Source organism: Procambarus clarkii, chromosome 24 (genome assembly GCF_040958095.1).
Source record: "Procambarus clarkii isolate CNS0578487 chromosome 24, FALCON_Pclarkii_2.0, whole genome shotgun sequence".
Classification (NCBI taxonomy): domain Eukaryota; kingdom Metazoa; phylum Arthropoda; class Malacostraca; order Decapoda; family Cambaridae; genus Procambarus; species Procambarus clarkii.
Window position 1 is genome coordinate 12,062,391 of NC_091173.1, and position 22,440 is coordinate 12,084,830.

General features: G+C 39.8%; 1 protein-coding gene across 6 annotated transcripts in view; it reads right to left on the bottom strand.

The window, feature by feature from the left end:
* nuf (rab11 family-interacting protein nuf) overlaps positions 1-22,440 on the bottom strand; it is a 228,118-nt gene that overhangs the window by 64,851 nt on the left and 140,827 nt on the right. For 2 of the 6 annotated variants that reach the window (XM_069330624.1, XM_069330623.1), the window contains exons 4-7: positions 14,497-14,678; positions 13,159-13,254; positions 12,388-12,495; positions 8,219-8,266 (exon numbers count right to left, since the gene is read on the bottom strand). In XM_069330624.1, coding sequence (XP_069186725.1) covers positions 8,219-8,266; positions 12,388-12,495; positions 13,159-13,254; positions 14,497-14,678 — 434 coding nt within the window. The remainder of the gene's footprint in view (positions 1-8,218; positions 8,267-12,387; positions 12,496-13,158; positions 13,255-14,496; positions 14,679-22,440) is intronic. The other 4 variants (XM_069330626.1, XM_069330625.1, XM_069330628.1 and 1 more) reach the window with 2 other exon arrangements.

The window sequence follows — 22,440 nt, forward strand, 5'->3', positions numbered from 1 at the left end:
ATATAACCATTCAAAAGGAGGCTTGCGTGCCAGCCCAGCGCATGGTACGGATCTACGGACTTCAATTATATTTCATGTTTCATATGGCCATTGGACAAGATTCTCGTCTCTGCCGTCTCCAACAACAACAGTTTAACAGTTCCCCGTTTCACCTTCACGGAGTCTAATTGGAACTTCAATGCCGCAGGGACAAGCTGTTGTAAGCATACATCATTCTGGTCGACCAATACAACACCCGCTCATGCCTGTCTTCAAGTGCCTGGTGGTCGTAGGTGGCTGTTATCGGTGCTGCTGCTGATGGGGAAAGAGGACGATCCCCTGAATCTTGGGCAACAGTATCCACACATTAAATATTTTTGTACAGCGGTGAGAGAATATAGGCCGAGATTAACTGATGCAAAACTTTGTCTCGCTTTGGTGTTAAATACGAGAGATATTTAAACAAATTTATCGAGGTATAAATACACACACAGGTTTAACGTAAGAACATAAGAACAAAGGTAACTGCAGAAGGCCTATTGGCCCATTCGAGGCAGCGCCTATTCATAACTACCCAATCCCACTTGTATACATGTCCAACCCACGCTTGAAACAATCGAGGGACCTCACCACCATGGTACACGATAATTGATTTCACAAATCAACAACCCTGTTACCAAACCAATATTTACCCAAGTCTTTCCGAATTCTAAACTTATCCAATTTATATCTTTGTTATGTCCATTCATCCACTTTTAAACCTCTATCATGTCACCCCCTAACTCTTCGCCTTTCCAGTGAATGCAATTTAAGCATTGTCAATCTTTCTTCATATGAAAGATTTCTTATTTGGGGAATTAACTGTCATCCTACGCTGGACATGTTCAAGTGAATTTATATCCATTCTATAGTACGGCGACCAAAACTGAACTGCATAATCTAAATCGGGCCAAACCAGAGCAAGATATAGCTTAAGAACAACACCAGGTATCTTGTTACTAACGCTTCGATTAATAAATCCCAGTGTCCTGTTTGCCTTATTACGAACATTCATGCGTTGATCCTTTGGTTTTAAATTCTTACTAATCATAACTCCCATATCCCTTTCGCAATCCGACTTCACAATCACAACACCATCCAGCTCGTATCTTTTAACTATCATCATTACCTAGCCTCAAAACTTTACATTTATCAGTATTAAACTGCATCTGCCAAACTTTCAAAACCCTATTTAGATCAATTTGAAGTGATAGCGAGTCTTCTTTTAATTTCCCTACCGATTTTTGTATCATCGGCAAATTTGCACACGTTGCTACTCAAACCTGAATCTAAATCTTTTATATATATTATAAACAACAGAGGTCCCATGACAGAGCCTTGAGGCACTCCACTTGCAACATTATCCCACTCTGACTTAACCCCATTTATACTAACTCTGTTTCCTTTGGAATAGCCATGCCCTAATCCAACTTAATATAGCACCCACATTATCATAAGCCTCTATCTTTTTAATCAGTCTTTCATGTGGCACTGTATCAAAAGCTTTGCTAAAGTCAAGGTACACAACATCACAATCCTTCCACTATCAACTGCCTCAACTATGCTGGAATAAAAAGATAGCAAATTTGTTAAACATGAACGGCCATTTATAAAACCATGTTGCAACTCGTTAATTTATGCTTTTCAAGATGAAGACGAATTGTATTTGCAATTATTGATTTAAGTAACTTTCCCACAATAGACGTTAGGGTAATTGGCCGATAGTTTGACGCAAATGATCTCTCTTTCTTAAAAATTGGCACCACATTACAACCTTCCATGACTCTGGCACTCTGCCTGACTATTGATTTTATTGATTTGAGGTAGCTCAAGTTATTCTCACCCCATTCAGTATAACGTGTTCATATATTTTATTTATAATATATACATACATCCACACACAGTTCAACCCAAATAAATGCAAGATAATGAAATCTGGCGGAGGAAATAGGAGTCCAGACACTGGATACCGAATGGGAGACGAAGTCCTGCATGAAACAGACAGAGAAAGACCTAGGAGCCGATATCAATGCCAAACCTGTCTCCTGAAGCCCACATCAAAAGAATAACAGTGGCATATGTTATTTATTTATTTATTTATATATATACAAGAAGGTACATTGGGTTTGTGAGAATACATTGGATAGTACAGTAGTTATATTCTTGTAAAGCCACTAGTACGCACAGCGTTTCGGGCAGAAACGCTGTGTCTATGTCTATCAAGAACTCTATGTCTATCAAGAATGTCTATCAGAACTGCCTTCAGAAACCTGTATAAGAAATCTTTCAGAACCTTGTATACCACATATGTAAGGCCAATCCTGGAGTATGCAGCTCCAGCATGAAGCCCATACCTTGTTAAGCACAAGATGAAGCTGGAAATGGGTATCCATTTGGCGAGTCCCAGAACCAAGAGATATGAGTTACAAAAAAAAAAGGCTGTGTGAACTGCACCCCATGTTGTTGAAGGACAGAAGAGCTTGGGAAGACATGATCACCACATACAAAATCCTCAAGGGACAGGGTACACAAGGAGGGATTATTTAACACGGGTGGAACATACACAAGGGGGCACAGGTAGAAGCCAAGTACCCAAATTAGCCACACACACACACACACACACACACACACACACACACACACACACACACACACACACACACACACATTATAAAGAACTTATTCAGTGTCACAGTAGTGACACTAGGGGAAGCCCATGGCTTGTATTGAGGGGACAAACCTCAATACAAGCCATGGGCTTCCTTTTCCTAACAAGTAATTATCAAAAGAAGGCACCAAGCCGGGAAGACTATTGCAGAATAATCAGAGGGTGCTAAATATCACTAAGGATGCCAATATGAGAACAGAAACACATAAGGTGAACTATATCAAAAGTAAGTAAGTAATTATCAAAAGAAGGCACCAAACCGGGAAGGCTATGTAGCACCATCAAATGCACAAAATAATCAGAGGGCGCTAGATATCACCAAGGATGCCAATACGAGAACAAAAATGCATAAGGCGAACGATATCAAAAGTATCCGAGTCACCAAGAATTCTATTGAGGGACAGGTGACCGCGAGGGGCGGTCGGAAAGCAAGACACACGCTCGTCCTGGAAGTCAGGACATTCAAGAAGGACATGCACAACCGTAAGAGGGACAATGCAACTAGGACAATAAGGAGCAGGGCGGCACTCCAAGTGACCATGGGTTAAGCGAGTATGGCCAATACGCAATCTCGCCAGAGCTGTTTCCCACCGCCGGTTACGGTGGAAGGAGGATGGCCACAGGAACACACTACTCTTAAGAGTACGCAGTTTGTTACCAGTAACAGGAGACCAACAACTGTGCCAACGGACAAGGATGAAGAAACAACTAGGTAAAAGTCAGAATAAGGAATAAAGTACCTTTATGGGAGATGGGACAAGTGCGGATAGCTTTCTTAAAGGCTCTACTTTATTAAATCTACTGGAGATAAGAAATAGCCAATGCCGAATCTCTACTACCACTGTATGAACTGGAATAAAGTACTCCAGAGCACTGCGAGTCAACTACAACAACAAAGGAGGATTGACAGCGAGAAAGCAGTTGATGAAGAGCATAGAGAATAGCATAAAGTTTTGCTAGGAAGATGCTGGTCTCTGGAGGCAGGCGACACTTATAGGTGCGATCTGGAAATACAACAGTGTAGCCTACACCGTCTGCTGACTTTGACCAATTGGTGAAGACTGAAATAGAGTGGGAGTGTGAAGAAATGTGTTAAAGGAAAAGGCATTTCAGAACTGTAAGAGAGGGTAAAAGCTTTAGTCATTTGGGTCAGGGTTTAACAAAATTTTCGAAGGGGGACCCTCCACTGGGGCAAGGACGGAATAACACGAGGAGAAATATTGGTAACACTAACCGAAAGAGAATTCTGTAGGCGAGTCAACCATACAGAAAGAGGTGGTGAAGGGGAACAGGGACCACAGGAGGGGCAAAAGTCAAAGCATGACAGATTGGCGAGAGTAAGGGTGTTGCAAGGACCACGCAAGGTAGCGAAGACTAGCGGTCCTGGAGATAGAGGACGCCAGTTTCAACATACAGGCTGAGGGTAGAAGTTGAACGAAAGGCACCAGAGCCGAGGCGCAACCCAGTTTGGTGCAGAGCATCAAGACGGCAAAGAGTAGAAGGGAGAAGCAGATAAGTAAGCAGGGCACCCATAATCGAGTTTAGACAGACTGAAAGAAGAATGTGAAGAGAAGCGTGCGCCTATCAACTCCCCAAGAAGCATGGGACAAGACCTTAAGGCGGTTAAGAGCATTCAATTCTAAGGCGAGTGACATGGGGTGACCAAGACAAACGAGTGTCAAATATCAACCCCAAAAGCTTAGCAGAACTTTTGTACACAAGGGGATGACCATAAAGCGACAACGAGGGACGAAGAATGACCTGCTTCCGAGTAAGTCATAGCACAAGTCTTTGTTGTAGAGAACTTGAAGCCATGATTGGTGGCTCAAGACGACACTACATCAATCGCAAGTTGATGTCGTCGTTGAAGGAAAGTAGTATCATCACTCCCTTTTCCTAACAAAACAAATTACAATATTAATATAATCCTGAAAACCAAAATCTAAGTTCAGTATGGTGACTATTGAGTGACAGGCTAGCCACGAAGGAACATACATTACTAGATGTATGACAGTTTGTTGAAACGTCTATAAAAACAAACCGACATTTGACGATAGTACAGAACCACGAATCTTTGACTGCAACCTACGAAAAAACACTAAATGCAACCACTCAAGTTATCAGATCAGCCAAAAACTTTGAAAGAAAATTAGCACCAAAAATATCAAAATAAAGTTCTTTAATACATGTAAAAAAATACAAAAATACTGGAACAATGCAGTTCTGACAGTGCAGTGCATGTTTGTTTCCTTGTGTCTCCCCCCAAAATTAAATAAATAAATAATAAATAAATAGATGTTTATTTAGGTACGGTACATACATACAAGAAATTTTTACAAAGATTGGTGGACTTATAGATAGAGCTAGTACATACAATGCCTAAAGCCACTATTACGCAAAGCGTTTCGGGCATTGTGGGGGGGCCGATGCATAAGGGTCCTAATAACACAGTTGGATTCCTTCTCAACTGGGAATTCCGGGTTTGAATCCTGGGAACGTTTCTTATTAACTAATGCTGCTGTTCACCTAGAAACAAATAGGCACCCAGGAGTTAGTCAGCTTGTTGTGTGGTTGCATCCTGGGAAGGGTCAGTAATTTGCCCTCGATATAAGCCTAACATGTATATACTGTATATTAATTAATATTCAGCAAATTTTGCTACAATGTACCTATCAATTATCTGTTAGATTAAGGAGCTGCCCAAAATGCTGCGAGTGTTAAGAGGTTATGCAAGAATGTAAAAACCACCAATGTTGTGTACTCACACAAACCCAATGTACCTTCTTATATAAATTTTATAATATATATAATACACACATGACTTTCCAACTTAATAAATAAACTTTCAGGATTGCTTTTAATTATACAGATGGTGAAATACTAAAAGAAACTGTTCATGACTTGTGAGACCAAAACTGGAATATGCAGCAGTTGTATGGTAACCAGATCTCAAGAAGCACATATAGAAACTGAAAAAAGTGCAGCGGCATACTACACAATGACTTCGGAACTGAAAAACAAGAGTTACAAGAAGAGACTACAGACATTAAACATGCCTAAACTAGAAGACAGAAGAGGCGAGATGATCACCACATACAAAAGTGTAACAGGAATCAACCAAATTGACAAAGGAATTCCTGAAACCAGCAACATCACAAACAAGAGGACACCGTTTCAAGTTAAGGAAACAGAGGTGCTGAAAAAAACATTAGAAAGTTTTCTTTTGCAAACAGAGTGATAGATGGTTGGAACAAGCTAAGTGAGAAAGTGATGGAGGCCAAAATTGTCAGTACATGTAATTTCAAAGTGTTATACAACAGAGTACTGGGAACACAGGACACCAAGAGCATAGCTCTCATCCTGTAACTACACTTGGGTAGTTATACACAGGCTGCCTATCCCCTGACAATGAATTTATCATTATTTTAATCTACACAGACATTTCCTCATGATTGTTTGTAGAGGATGGCCACAGGGATACATTACATTCATTGATGCATGGCTTTCAAAATAGTTAAACATTTATCGGGGTCGGGGATTGAATGCCGACTTGCATGAAGCATGACCGTCGCTCAACTGTCCAGCCCAAGTGGTTGGACAGGAGAGGAGGAGTTTAGGGATATCACCTTCACTTTTGAAATAATCAGGACACTGACAGGATAAATTACTTTAAACACCAGGAATGGATAGACATCAGTCCATAATAATAAAGGAACTAGCTGATATTCTATGTTTGCTTCAAACTAATTCCAAAAAATAAAGTATTCAGAAATCTGAAATAAGGAATTTTTCCTTCCCATCCTAAAAAATGGAGAAATACCAGAGAACTACAAATCAAGAGGCCTATTCTCGTACATCAAGCTTTTCAAGAAAACCAAAGTAATACTGTAGTTCATGTTCCATCTCGCATTGCTGCCTTTAAAAGGCTCACACAGTTCTGTTCATGCAACCAAATCCTGCTCAAGAAACCTGCATTCTAATTGATGGGTTAAACGTATACTTTACCAAAACATTCGATGCTTTTATAATTTGTTTATATTAGTACTGTCACACTAAACATTTTGGTCACACTGGAAACACACCATGCTGAAAACGATACAGTATAAAGAAACAAAATAAGCCATTTCTCCTGGTTTCTCTGTGGCAATATCGCTGGTGTTATTAGCACTTACGGCACACGTGCATCCACAAATCCTCTACTCTTATTTTCCCTTACACTAACTATCCTTACATTCTGTAATGTACACCTACAGCAAACCAAGAAACAGTAAGAGGCAAGTGTAAATTAATCATGTATATTTGGAATGAAGACCTTATTTAGCAAATTATTGTCAGTCGGTGGGCAACAAAGCAAGAAGGCACATAAAATGAGCAGCATGGCATAACAGAGTTGAGGGAGGACTAAGACCTTCACTTTGCAAATACAGTACTCATACATTTGCTTCTATGATGACCACATGGAAGCACATCTTTACATCCCTTATGACCACAGCCGTATATGTACTGTACAGTATACGTACTAAACACTCATGAAGATGTTACATTAGCTTGGCAAACATACTCTTGCATTAATAATGTTTTCATATGTCCCATTATCTGGGACAGGAAGCCTATTAGGCTTATCGAGGTCCCCTTTGATTAATGTCTGACCTTCCCCAGAGGGTAAACCAAAAATAGTTACCCAACTTCCAAGTACTTGCTTACTGCTAGTTGGAAAGATGCCTCTTGTGAGGAAGAGGGCCCAGATATCTCTCGTGTAGGAATAAACCCAGGTTATGAGCCAGCCACTGTGCTACATTTATTATACCATTAACTCGTCCATCCACTTTCACACGTTGGTACAGCAGAGGTCTCATTTCCTGCAGATCTGCATTTGATCTCCAATGGTTTAATTGGGTGTGCACCATTCCGTCCTTTCATCCCCTCAAGGCTTCCTCAAAAGTGCTATATACAACTGTCACATTGACTCGGCACTTTTGCCTCTCCCTTATCTTACCTTACACATGCTTTACTTCCTAAATAACAGATGCCATATAACAGAACTACCCACGTCATACATATTCATCACGCCAGAGTCCCTCTTACCTTAGTCATTTGCTTTATCCAAATCCATAATTACCATGTTCACCTTAATAACATTAAGAGGTACAGTAAATAAAAATAACAGCAGCACATTACTGTACATTATTACGTCACTTTAGAGACAGTGGGGACCATTACTTCATCGATAGTAATACAGTAGTCACACAAAATGACACTCCCTCACAGTCAACTTACGAGATCAACAGCACCTTCCAAATCTCAAAGTCGCTAGAGTTTCATATATTTATTTTTCTTGTGTTCTGTAAATGATTTTAGGAAAATGCTAACTAAATTACATCAAAAATTGTATACAGAACATGCATTGATTAATTTAAAACACTAGTCTTACATGAAATTAAACTACTGTAATGTTAAGAATGACAGTTTCAGGAAATTAGAGGTTAAATCCACCACCAAAGATAAGAAAAAAAAAAGAATATCAGTGCTTACTGTCTGAAGGAAGCCCAACGTCTAGGAGGGATGATTTTCTCCTGTGCGCTATTGAAAGGAAATAATGCTTGATTGAACAAAAAAAAAATATTAAAGAAATGGACAAAAAAAAAGAATCCTCTTTCTTGAAACCAACTACAGTAATTGAAACTAAGAAACTAAGCCAGGCAGAGAAAATGTTCTCACCAGCAATTAGAATAAACTACAGTACTGTACTAAATTGACCCATGCTTATGATTTCATCTCATGTAAGTCCTATGTACCAAGATCCTTCATGAGACTTCAAACCTTACCATTTAAACTCTGTGTAACTTAAGAGATTAATGCACAAGTCAGACCTTAGTAAACTGTGTATTCATCATCATCTATGATATCTGAAGAAAATTCTTTGTGTGAATACTATATTTGTAGTTGTAAAATTTGAGTATTTTATTTCAAAAATAGTTTTTAAAAGTGTTACTGTATCATAGGATTATCTAGAAAAAACAAAGCTTTGAAAAAAAAGCAGTGTTAATTTTTCATAATCATTGAGAACAGCAAATTTCACCAATTTATATATATTAATGCAAATTTGTTACGCTCTACATGTTAATAAGCATTTGAGTTGTAAATATCACCCATATTAAACTACATTAAAAAGTGCTGTCAACACACACAACTACCACAGTGCAAATACTTACGGCAGGTCAAACACCTTATTCAAGTGCATCATTATTGTAAAATTAAACTGTACTCAATATAGCTCAATATAACTACAGTACAGTGTTTAAGTGACTTTTCCTTTTAAATTCCAACTAGATTACAAATTATATGTAGTATAACTTTGAAAGTAACAAAAGTAAATTATTTTGCATATCAACCATTCGCACAACACTTCCTGTTCAGCAGGAATGCTCTGCTAATAGTGGCTACATTGTGGCAATATCCACACTGCAATATTTGCCAGTATGAGGAATACATTATAGTTCAGAAAAAAGTACAATTGCAAATAAATTTGTAAATTTATTTAAATATTACAAGATTTTTAGATTTAATTATGCACTTTCTATTTAATTAACTCTTTCCAACCAAAGCAAAGTTAGACCATAACCCAAAGCAGGAAGGTTAAATTTTAGATATTAATTTCCCACACCGATTTAATTAACTGAAAAAATCATTCCCTATATTTGACGGGATAACGATAAGGCGTGAAAAAAAGTCTCGTGTTCCTAAATAATGACTTGGGAAGGTAGAATTTATTTTTTTTCCTTTCTACACAGGTTGGTAGATGATGACGTCTGACTCCTGCTGGCAGGCATAAAACTTTTCCTCATGTTAAGCTTTGCTCTACTAGTCTTCCTTGGAGTATGACCCACCAACATGTTAACAACCAGGTCCCCTATTACTGCTTGCTGAACAGGGGCTAACAGTTGAGGATTGGTGCCCAGTCAACCCTCCCTAGCCAAGTCTCTAATCCACATGCAATTACTTGGGAGTGGGCACATGTACTACCACTGCACCATCATTTTACCATGCTCTACTTGAACATGTTTGGACACTATCCAAACATTACATATTACATCATTATATTTCGGAGTATCATTATATTTTGGTGTATCAACAAAATCTGAGAAAACATGAAGATCTGATGCTTAATTTAATCTTCTCACTTATAATATTTTCTTCGTTACACTGTATTATGATATACAATACTGGGATTTAGGCCTCAGGCCAGGATATTTGTTGCCAAGTTCTCCCAAAAATACAACTACCAATTGTTACATTCAGGCCACCAATTACAGCAGGGTACATTGGGGCTAACACCGAGAAAAAAAGGTGCTCAGTCATCCTACCCTGTCCAAGATTTGAACCCCGATCCTCTGACTTTTCAAGATTAAGGCACGTCTAGGATCCTCTCAGACGTAGGTTCGAACCCTCGTCACAGCCCTTGTGGATTTGTTCAAGAGTAGTGTATTGACCACTGCACTGCTGAGTGCCAACGTTCTACATTACATTGATTTTCCATTATATTCATTTATTTTATTTCCACTTCATGAGTTTATATAAATTATTAACCTATTGAATGTATTTTAAAGTGCTCCTTATGTTGCAATGATAAATCAGCATAATTAACAAAAAATTGTAGATTTGGCAAGTGAAATTTTTTTTAATAGATTAACAGGCTTTTTAGAATAACAGGGTCTAAAACACAAGTGTTATGAACAAAAATATCATAACTTTCAAACTATTTTCTTGAATTACTCTAATCCAGCTATTAATATTAACATATATTATCAGTATTATTGTCAAAAACTTGTCACAGTACCAAGGTAACCGAGTTGAGAACTTTCTCAAATGTTTCACATACTGTAACTTATCAACTTTTATAAACCTTTTCATCGTAAGTTTGCATCAACTGTACTGTACATTGATAATAATGTACTGTACCATATACATGTACCACAAAAAATCACAAATCTGCCAATTCATCAAGGTTCATGACCTAACGAGAATGCATTTTTAGAAAACGTAAGCCTCGATTAATTTCTAAACAAGACTTGTAATATTATATTAACTGCTCGACATACATAGTACTAAGATCTGATGTACTATGCATAGAACTTAAGACAGTGAAAGAAACACGAAACAGATTTCCATTAAGAAGATAATGCATGCCAAGAAAATATGCTAGGCCTAACTACACACACAGACACACACCTTCACATGCAAAGGTCAAAATAAAAGTTATTTATTTTATGGCAAATTAAAATAGAAAGCAAATCGAGTGCTCTAAGAAACGACTCGCTGCAAGCTGAAATAAAACTTTAAAATTAGAAGTGTCAGTAGCAGGTAAAAGTGCACAAGGCAAAGTTCCAAAATTTTTAAATGATATTAACTCGCAAACCAGATCATGTACTGTAGCTAATTTTACTATGTAAATCTTGCTCCGCTACACACTTTACCCCATTCACTTGAATTGTGCTAGTTTCCATAGTTTACAACTTTTATATCTCCATCTTCCATTCTCATTCTCTCTCTCTCATGACAATTCTGAGCTGCATTAATAATAATAATATTGAAAAAAATCTTGGGATCTGTGATGAGGGTTCGAACCTATGCGATGGTGTTCCCACACATACACCCCAGTCAAACTAGGCCAATGGATTTTCTCATTGACATCACATTAGTGTGTTTACTCTGTAATATCATTATTATTATTATTATTATTATTATTATTATTTTATTATTATTTTATTATTATTACAGTACTGTAGTACTGTATTATCATTAATTATTATTCCTGGTGTTAGGAACATTAAGTCCCTACTTTGGCTTATCAAGGTCTCCCGCTTGGCCAACTACTGGTCTTTCCCAGAATGCAGCCCCACAACAGTTGCCCAACTCCTGAATATCTGTTTTACTGCTGGTTAACAGGGCACCAGTTGAAAGGAAATGTTAAAAACTCTTACTGTCCTGCTCACGGATTGAACTCGGATCCTTCAATTGTAAGCCAAGGATGCAGAACAGTGCGCTACACGAGAAGACGTTAGTATGAAATACTGTACACTGTAATATTTATCTAGTCGTAAACTGAATAGCAGTGTTTTAAGAAGTTTCATTAGTTTAAAATGCTGAATAAATTCAAGAAGAATATCAAGGTAGTTATTTTTTTAACCCGCTTTCCATTAACAAATTTAATTCCTCTTGGGAACTGTTTGAATATTATTACACCATAAATTTTAATTATTCTTATTCTAACATTCGTATTCATTCCACAGTTATGAAATATCTAGAGCAAGATTACATTATAAAATGGAACATAAAATTTTAAGCAGATAAACTGTACTGTGACTATTCTCTTATGATCAGCTAAAAAAAACAGAACTTTAGCCTTGTAAACTTATTCCTATTTAAGTTAGAAAAAATGCAAACCAGATGAACAGAATTATAATGCAACTATAAACAGCATACAGCACTTATACTCAATATTCCACCCCCAACTTTAGATAGTAATTAAATATTTACTACTATTCAAATTAATGTTCTGAAAATAGCAATATCATAATTCTGCTCTCCACAAACTATGCCAAGAAACAGAAGAACATGATCCGGAGACATGCTTGCTGCAACTACCAAAACAAGCAAGCTTTGTGCTGCCACCACTTGAAAAACTTCACCGGAATCAATACCTGGATGGGGAGCCACGTAAAGATCTTCTGACCCAAGAATTTCTGCGGCTAAAATTACTAGGGGGTAGAGAATGTGGGGGACTTCTGATGCTGCCATCCAGATCATCACTGCCATGGGATAAAACATCATTGTTCAAGTACTGTATATACATTAATAGGCTGTCACAATATTATCGACTGCCTGTCCTGGTTGCTAACACAATGTTGCTGTAATAAGAAAATGGCAATTAATATCAAGGTTTAGTCTATTCAAAACCGTTTACCTTTTAAAAATTCAAATAAACAGCTCATTAGTACATCATCACACATTCCAAGTGCATTAATGTACCTGTAATTAAAATTTCTTAATTTTGCTAGAAATTACCTTCTTAAAATTGTTAGATTAAGGATCTGCCCAAAAACGCTATGCGTGATAATGGCTTTACAAGAATGTAAAACGTCAAATCTCTCTACTCTCAAACCCAATTTAAAAAAAATTAAAATGGGTAATTTTATTTTTTTAAATATCAGATTCAAATTGCTTATATTATACATTAAACAAGTATAACTATTAGGATTATATCGAGTGTTCAAGACTTATACATTTTGTTGCATTACTGTAAAAAAAAATTTAAACTGAGGAACTAGCTCATCATGACTAACTTGAATGGCTAAATGGATTTTGGGGTTCAGTCCCTGAGCTTATTATGTGCCTCTGGAACCATTTCCACTCTTCCCCACATGATGGGTATGGGGTGGATAATAAATTAACTACACTAAAACTAAGCTCACCCCATTCTGGCAGAGTCAGAGTCGCACTCGATATCATCAGCTTCACCGTAGCACTCAAAGTTTTCTTCCTCGCGATCACTCATACTCGAACAACCACTGAAAAAATTACACAATTAATAACTTTAAAAGAAAAGAAATCAAGACTTTAGTATCTACAACCCTCTAAACACATTCTTATCAAGATATTAAGGTCTGATAAGAAGCAAATTACTGTACAGATATTGAAATGCCACAAAGTATCCCCATTAAACACTGCCATTATTTATGGCAAGTAGCTGAAGATACAAAATATAATATCCCAACACCGAGCACTCAAATTGTGAGGCAAGAAATGTAGCCTGGACAACTTATAGTGTAAAATTATTAAAGACTTCAAACCAACTGCCGTAAGATCATTTTGTAACTACTTTACCTGTACTTGCTTCATTCCAGGTAACTTTAAAATATTTAAGTTCATGTTAAATTTGCCAGTTAAAAATAGTATGAGGTACAGTATAAACTATCAACTATCATGTATGAAAAACCATCCAGTTAGATGCAATTATTTTGATACAACTACTCCCCAGTACCTTAAAAACCATGATCTAAATTGTTTTGTAATTTGTTCAATTTCTGATTTGCATAGCACAGCAAAGTATAAATATTTAAATTTTTAACTATTTTAAGAAGCCATACACGTTGTATTATCTTGCAATGAAAACCTCGTACATTAACTGAATAAAAGTCATTCAAATGTTTATTTAAAGCTATATATGGAGAAGTATTATTAAGGATTTTAGGAACAATCGCCCAAAATTAAATCTTAAAATACCATTAATGTGCTTAAATCCTAAAATCTTCGTTAGTTTCCATTAGATGTGGCTGGAGTGAACATCGTTCACTCCAGCCACAACTGTAATGTGTTTTATTAAATTATTTACAAACGTAGCTTCTAAATTACATGGTACATATTAATGATTACATAATAACGATTACATGTAATGCTATTATAATGACTTTCAAATGTACTGAAACTGTGTAAACTAACTACTATAAATGCACAAACACTGATGAATAAAGGTTTTAATTGAAAATTGAATAAATATTTAAAAATTGTTCACCGATATAATTTAAAAAGTAATACAAAATAAAACTGGGTAGTACTGATTTGACTTTAGCATGCAAGATCATCCTTTAATAATGTCAGATCTCAAATTGCAATAAAAATTAAATTGAAAAATAATAATTACTTGAAATACAAAGAAAACAAAATTAAACGTAAACTCTAACCCTTCACACAAATAAGGGTGTGCACACACCCTTATTTAGCTGAACAAGGTTACTGATGAGGGTTCTCACCTATGTGTCTTCCTTGTGGAGTCCGGGGAGGCGGTGCTGCCCCCTAGTGCCGAGTCAAAGTCAGTGAGGGATGAGGGAGACCCACGCTCGTCACCTGGCATCCTCTCCACGCCCACAGTTATTGGACTGGCACAGCACGCCACAGAATACCCGTATTTCCTATGGCGACCAACACCGCGTTCCTGCCACAACAATATACACCATTATATTAGTGCTCTCATACAATGTCGCCAAAGTTTAACTTAAGAACATAAGAACAAAGGTAACTGCAGAAGGCCTATTGGCCCATACGAGGCAGCTCCTATATATAACCACCCAATCCCACTCATATACATGTCCAACCCACGTTTGAAACAATCGAGGGACCCCACCTCCAGCACGTTACGCGGTAATTGGTTCCACAAATCAACAACCCTGTTATCGAACCAGTATTTAGCCAAGTCTTTCCTAAATCTAAACTTATCCAATTTGTACCCATTGTTTCGTGTTGTGTTGATACTTTTAATACCCTATTAATATCCCAAATTAATATTCGAACTTTTAACAAGTAATCGTGGCTAATGCAATTGTGTGATACTATGAAGCATTTGATCGACAGATAATATTGTCCAAGATATGAATACAGAATTATTAAAAATAAATTTAAATTGTTGGGAAAAGTCTTGACAGCTAATTCTAACCCTCACCTCCCTAAACACCATTCCTGATCTATTCAATCTCCCTTTCCGACCCATACTTGGCGCAAGCACAATATTTTCCACACATTCTTGCCACCATTCACTGTTGCTCGACGTGTGCTTGTCGGGGTTGAGCTCCAGTTCTTTGGTCTCGCCTCTCAGTCTTTAAGTATATTCCCTATAAATATATACGGGATATATATTTACATAGATATCCATTTAAAGTAGGATATCTCAAATGTGTTAACATTTTGTGCAGACGAGGAGTCACAATAACGTGGTTGAAATATGTTGACCAAACCGCACACTAGAAAGTGAAGGGACGACGACATTTCGGTCCGTCCTGGACCATTCTCAAGACTGTGACTTGAGAATGGACCTGGACCTTGAGAATGGTCCAGGACGGACCGAAACGTCGTCGTCTTCACTTTTTAATATTTTGTACTTGATAGGGAGGTATCCAGTTCCTTTCGATAGGACCACGAGTGCTCTTCAAAGTTTCAAACTCAACATGGTGGGAATGTAAGGCATTTTGTCCCGAACCACTCCAAGACTGGGTAGTTAGGCAAACTAGCGTCCATTTAAAATAGTCTAATTCATCAGTCCACAGTAATACTTGTGCCGCAATAATTAATATAATTATCGACTGTATGTCTACAAGCCGCGAGATAACGAGAAGCTTATGTCTTTAGTTTAACATATAAACAGATTGAGTATCAGTATCTCAGTATCGGTCTTTTATATTATCAGTGACAATATCTGGTAATAATGCGGTACCTATACCTGTCAAGATACTGGTATCCGTTCACCTCTTCTCTCGATATTCTAATTTGTAAATCTTTAAGCACGACAATCTATACTCAATACAGGTTACTACTACCAGCATTTAATTACCATCATCCAAACTCGCAATCACCCATCAGGCGAAGACATTTTTTCCGAATAATGGCTACAAAATTCTGTTTCTAGTAATGTGCAACCTCTTACATTTACTCTTTACAACCGTAAAACCTTTCTAATGTGCATCTAATTACGCCACCCCAACATGGCCAACCCAGTATCATTTATGCTCGTAGCGCCGCCGTGTTGTGCCGAGCGTTTCCTTTGATGGTTATTCTGGGGTCAGGCATGATAAACTATGCTTGGATAAGACGCGAGGAATTGCCAGGGTCCGTCCCCCCAACAATGGCGTGGGGCTAGGCACGCTGTTGCAACAGTCCCTTCCTACACCACTACTTACAGCTCAGCGGTGGCGCGAGCGAGTGTGTGGTTGGTTTGCGAACAATATTATACATAATATTACCTAATCCCAACACTCGGCTCTGAAGCCTACCACCAGTGGAATACGCTGCCAGGTTTCTATAGAGATCCTTTAAAAGCGTTTTAAGCTTCAAAATCATGCTACGAATCGCACTAGTCGCATTGAACAGGGTAATCTATAAACCAACAAAGGACAACATTCAAATGGTAAATTCGGCAGAACTCGAGGGTATATCTGCCGAGATCACCTACCGTGATCGATCCTGAACCGTGCATAGCACAATAAAATAAACATTACTATATAATACAAGTGGATTTGTTTGTTACATCACAAGGTCACATGGTGGCGGAGAATGGAGGAATGCCGGGCGGAGGAGAGTCGTGACCAACTTCACCTCCACCTCCGCCCAGAGGTCACTACCCCCACCCCCACAGCCCGTTCTCTCTACCACTCCATAAAAATTGCAACAGTTTTGCAATTTTACCCAGAAATGTATGAACTAAAGCAAACATACTGGCCTAACCTATCTAGGTCGATACATTGAAAGCATCGATAATTTTTAATAAGTTTTGTTGGGGCAGTAAGCCTGCGTGTACACACTTTTGGCCTTGTATTCGCTAAGGTCGAACTTCTAATCATCCCCCAGGATCCAACCCCCACAACAACGTTTTAACTCCTGGGTACCTAAAAACTGCTAGGTGAACAGAAGCACTAGGCGAAATGATAGTTTGAACAGACTTTTTGTTTAGGCTTCCGTGAAAAATGCGACGTAATAGGCTAGAGAACGGGTTTAACGCACCTTACTAAGTACTTACTTACCGAAGTAAACATTTAGCGACGCTGTGACTAACACAATGACACTGTTAAGCTTAAAACAACAAACCATTCTCACAATGTTAGGATCTAGCAAATGCTAGTATGCTCAAGGTATTTCAGCATACTAGCTAGACAAAACCTATTTTAAAATATTTACATTATATGATTGCATGATCATAAATATATTCTCTTCACAAGTTGAGTATAATTGGTGCACTGCATTGTTTACAGTTTATATACTTTATTCATACATGCTAAGATAAATTTAAACATAATATATCCCTCTCACACACAAAAATAAATCCACTCCAAATACAACACTAGGGTCTTCTAACATTGTGATCGTGTGCCACACCTGGTCGCTTGCTGTTGTAGTTGTGGCGGTGGTTGTATGTTCAGGGCTTCGTGGAGTTCCTAAAGTCTTCGGTCCTATGATAGCCGGAGTTTTGATGCTCTTCCTAGTCCCTTGTTTTGCGTTTTATTGCGGTTTTTGCTCCTATTTAAGGTACGTACTGTTACTGTAGTAGATGAAGCCTTGTACGAAAGTAAGCTGCGTATTCGTGACAAGATCACGAAATCATCTTAAGTTTGCCCATGACTGTGTTGTGTACTCATTTGCGTTAGTTTTTATTCCTGTTTATTAATCTTTAGTCCCATTATTCTACCTACGTCAGTGTGTTGGATAGCACTTGTCAAGGATAATGGGCTCGGGGTTTCTTTTTGCAATGTGTATTGTTTGGAAACGGCTTGTTCGTTTCCACTGCCTAAAAAATTTAGCCAACGGGAACAAGTATGGCAGCTAGGGAGGGGTAAGTGCGGGCCGGCCAAGATACCGTGGGAGCAATAAAGGCCAGTCGGCCGGCCGGCCAAGATAGCGAGAGGGAAGGGTAGTGTGAGGTCAAAGCAGGGAGGGAAGGAAAAGGGGGGATGGGGAACCGGTCTGACATTTCGTCTAGCCAACTCGCCCAATAATTGATGAAGGCCGTCAGTCATCAATGTGAAGCTGTGAACCCATGAGCCACATTGAAGAAACCTCATTCACCGCTGCAATGTTGCGCACGCACACACACACACACACACACACACACACACACACACACACACACACACACACACACACACACACTTACCTCATCACACTCGGTAATACCAACACGCTATATACACATTCTTTTATGTACACGATTTGCTTCTTGCATCTTTCACCGACTGTGTTGTTATTCCTAGTCTCAGTATTTAAATGAAACTATCATTCTGTTCACTTCCTATTAAATAATTTAATTTCGTAAGCGTAAAGCTCCTCGCGTTGACCATAGGTAGTAACTTAAGTTACCTAATTAAACCAGCCCATCCTCCTAGAATGAAAGTACTAACAGTGAGGATGAGGTCGAAAGTATGAGTATGTCGTGATGAACCACCAGAAAGTACACTTTTGTAGTACTGAATTTGGACAAACCAATAAAGTTTTCATGTTGCTAATAAAACCTAACCAGCCTAATACACGCTATCCGAGACCTAATATAGTCCATACATGTGCTATTATAGGCCTAGGTAATATTGAACTTTGGGTTTTACTTTATTTTTTCCAGACTCCGTAAAATGAAGAGTACAAAGAATTACTATTATATTCTTACAATAGTAAGAATAGTGGCTTACGGGGCACCACTATTATATATTGGTAGTGCAATAGTTCCAGGAGGAAGGGTTGCACTAAACATCCATATTTGCAAGGTTTAGCAATGGACGAGGCAATAATTATGAGTCAGGAAGACAATAATGACGAGGGCCCGCCGTTACCTCGAAGCCTCTCGTTACCATTACCACATATCCACTGCACATGCTGGTGGCAACACTAGCCGCAACATCCAGCCCACCGTTCTTTAGCCTTCAGTGATTGTCGGGGAGATGATGAAAGAAACCCGTGATTGATTGATAGAGATTAAAGCCACCACGAGATTACGGGCTATTCATGCCCGTGCCACCTCTTGGGTGGCTTAATCTTCATCAATCAATCACCACGAGAGGTGGCACGGGCACGAGTAGCCCGTAGGTGGTAGAATTGAAACAAGTTTATTGAGGTAACATTTATTTTATGAGGTTTATTGAGGCAAGTTCAGTAGAACTTCGGTTTCAACGCCTTTTGACCATGGCAGCGTCTGGGATGCTCTCGGACGCAGGTTCGAATCCTCGTCACGGCTCTTGTGGATTTGTTCATTTTATTGAGGTAAAATACACACAAAGGGATGAGGTAGCTCACGGTAAGTGTTTGGAGTGAATGTGATCTATGGTCGTATAACACCTTGAAGCGTCTCTTGGGCCCTGGGCTAAAGCTACCTGTTTTTTAGAATCAGCTGCTCGGAACATATGTGCCAAGTAGCACGGGCTATGGTGAGCCCGTAGTGGACTTACCTGGCACAGGAGCGGGGCAAGTAACACGGGCTATGGTGAGCTCGTCCCAAAGTAACCAGCGTGCGTTTTGAAGGGAAACCAGAGTTGCAAAGCAACGATTGATTGATAAAGATTAAGCCACCCAAGAGGTGGCACGGGCATGAATAGCCCGTAAGACGCAAAGCAACCTGTTGTTGTTGTTGTTATAGATTCAGCTACTGGGAACAAGTTCCAAGTAGCACGGGCTATGGTGAGCCCGTAACTTACCTGGCACAGGAGCGGGGCAAGAAGGCTATGGTTAGCCTGTGGGTCCGCAAAGCAACGATGATGAAGATTAAACCACCCAAAAGGTGGCACGGGCATGAATAGCCCGTAAGTGGTGGCCCTTTTGAGCCATTACCAGTATCAATAGCTGATACTGGAGATCTGTGGGGGTGCGACTGCACCCTGCGTGACGGGAGATGTCTCCCGTGCGCAAAGCAACGATGATGATGAAGATTAAGCCACCCAAAAGGTGGCACGGGCATGAATAGCCCGTAAGTGGTGGCCTTTTTAAGCCATTACCAGTATCAAGAGCTGATACTGGAGATCTGTGGAGGTACGAATGCACCCTGCATGATGGGAGATGTCTCCCTTGTGAATGTGTTAAGATGAAGATGAAGCCACTCAATAGGTGGCACGGGCATGAACTGGTAAGTGGTGGCCCTTTTGAGCCATCACCAGTATCAAGAGCTGATACTGGAGATCTGTGGAGGTGCGACTGCGCCCAGCGTGACGGGAGATGTCTCCCGGACCAAGTGTGTGTCCTGAAGAGTCGATTGATTGATGAAGATTAAGCCACCCAAGAGGTGGCACGGGCATGAATAGCCCGTAAGTGGTGGCCCTTTCGAGCCATTACCAGTATCAAAAGATGATACTGGAGATCTGTGGAGGCGCAACTGCACCCTGCGTGACGGGAGATGTCTCCCGGACCAAGTGGTGACCAAATGGACGGCAAAGCAACCGTGAGTAGGGGTTATTATATCCGGGCCACAAGGTGGACAGGAGCAATCACTCCGGCAGGTCAGGCGGGCAAGAGGTAGCCCTGACGCACTAGCCTAGCCTCGCCCCGGTCGCCAAACCTCTGCCAAACTGACATCCCGATTTCATCTACACCGAGAACTCCGGTCATTTAAGTTAATTTCCAAGGAATACAATTATCATAGCAATGGTGCCTTCAAGGAAAAGCTGCAACAAAGACAAATGTTAACAAGTCACGCGCAAGGTTAAAAATACAACTCTCTAGGGCTTTCAACTCTTGACGTGGTAGTGATAATCAACACCAGCTCACGACACCGTCCCAGGCCGGGGCAGAGCTGCTGCGTAACTAATAAAGCTTAAGCTTCGGGGGCTCCTAATCCCGGAGGGATCCAGCAAGCGACTTTAGTCCACATTACTTAATTTTGGGGGGTCTACATATCTGATTTAATAAAAATCTAAAATGTAATTTATTTTTAAATATTTATGGTAATCTGTCTCCCAAGCATGCATTCATTACACACATTGAATAATATAAATTATATTATGTATAATTTATGTATTATATATATTATTCAATCACACTTCCGTGGATAACAACACGACACACAACAGCACTTGGGCACTAGGCGTCTCGAACCGCCGCCCCATGAGCAGGAGTCAGGAGCTCTATCGACAGCCTTAATAACAAAGGATTCCAAAAGTAGCTAACCGCTACCCAACTGAAATGTTACATCTTCCCTGGCTACCATGAAGACCACAGAGGAGTTAGACGACCCACGCCATGGTGCTGTAACCCCCCCATCCTCCTCTCCCCCAGCACCACATTGCAACCAGGACGAGAACGATCAATACTTACAGTGCAACTCCCCCCTTGGCTTCCTGATCTACAGCGCCCATCACATCATTCAACCCCAAAACGTCTGCATGCAAGGTCTTGCAAACCCACGCGATAGGCGGCATGCAGGGGAGGGCGCGGAGGGAGGGAGGCACTGGCATCACTGGGAGAGGGAGGGAGGGAGAAAGAGTAGGGAAAGATGGATAAAGAAAATCTGGTTCACTGTGGAGGGGGTACTCGGGAGAAGTTGGAGAACGGGGGGGGGGGGGGAGGGGGTCTGGACAAGAGCAATGGTCGACTAAGTTTTAGTCACATTTGCAACACTTGGAAGAACACTACGACCAGATTTATTTAAACGAGGTTTGGCCTCACCCTAATCTAGAAATATTCCCTTACACTTTGCCTATGGCTAATGTGACGTTAGCATCAGTGGTTAAGGGAGTCTGTTCATCATTAATTTGTGTAAATCCTAAACCATAGGTACTTTAATTTACTGTATTAACACTTTTGGGCACCTACTGGCGCAGCAGCAGGGAGGGGGGGGGGGGTCACAAGGGGGCCAACCCAGCGGTGGTGTCAAGGGGGACAAGCCAGCGGTGACAAATGTTCTTACCAAGGCAAACGCCACCAAGCAGTTGCTATACACTAGTTTACCCTCGACATTAATTCACCCAAACACAAGACCACTAACCGGCCCATCAAACTCCCACAGAACCCCCTTGCACACCACAACCTTCATCCTACGCTCACAACACTCCTCCACCATCTTAACCCATCAACATATTAGCCGATTAACCAATCATACGCGACTCTGCTCGCACCTTACACGACAGCACTACAAAATAACCTGGGCGCCAATAGCAACAACGCTCTCACAACAGCAGCAGCAACACAATTTAACACTAGTATCAGGATGTGTTCTCTCAGAACTGCTCTTCCCTCGCCAA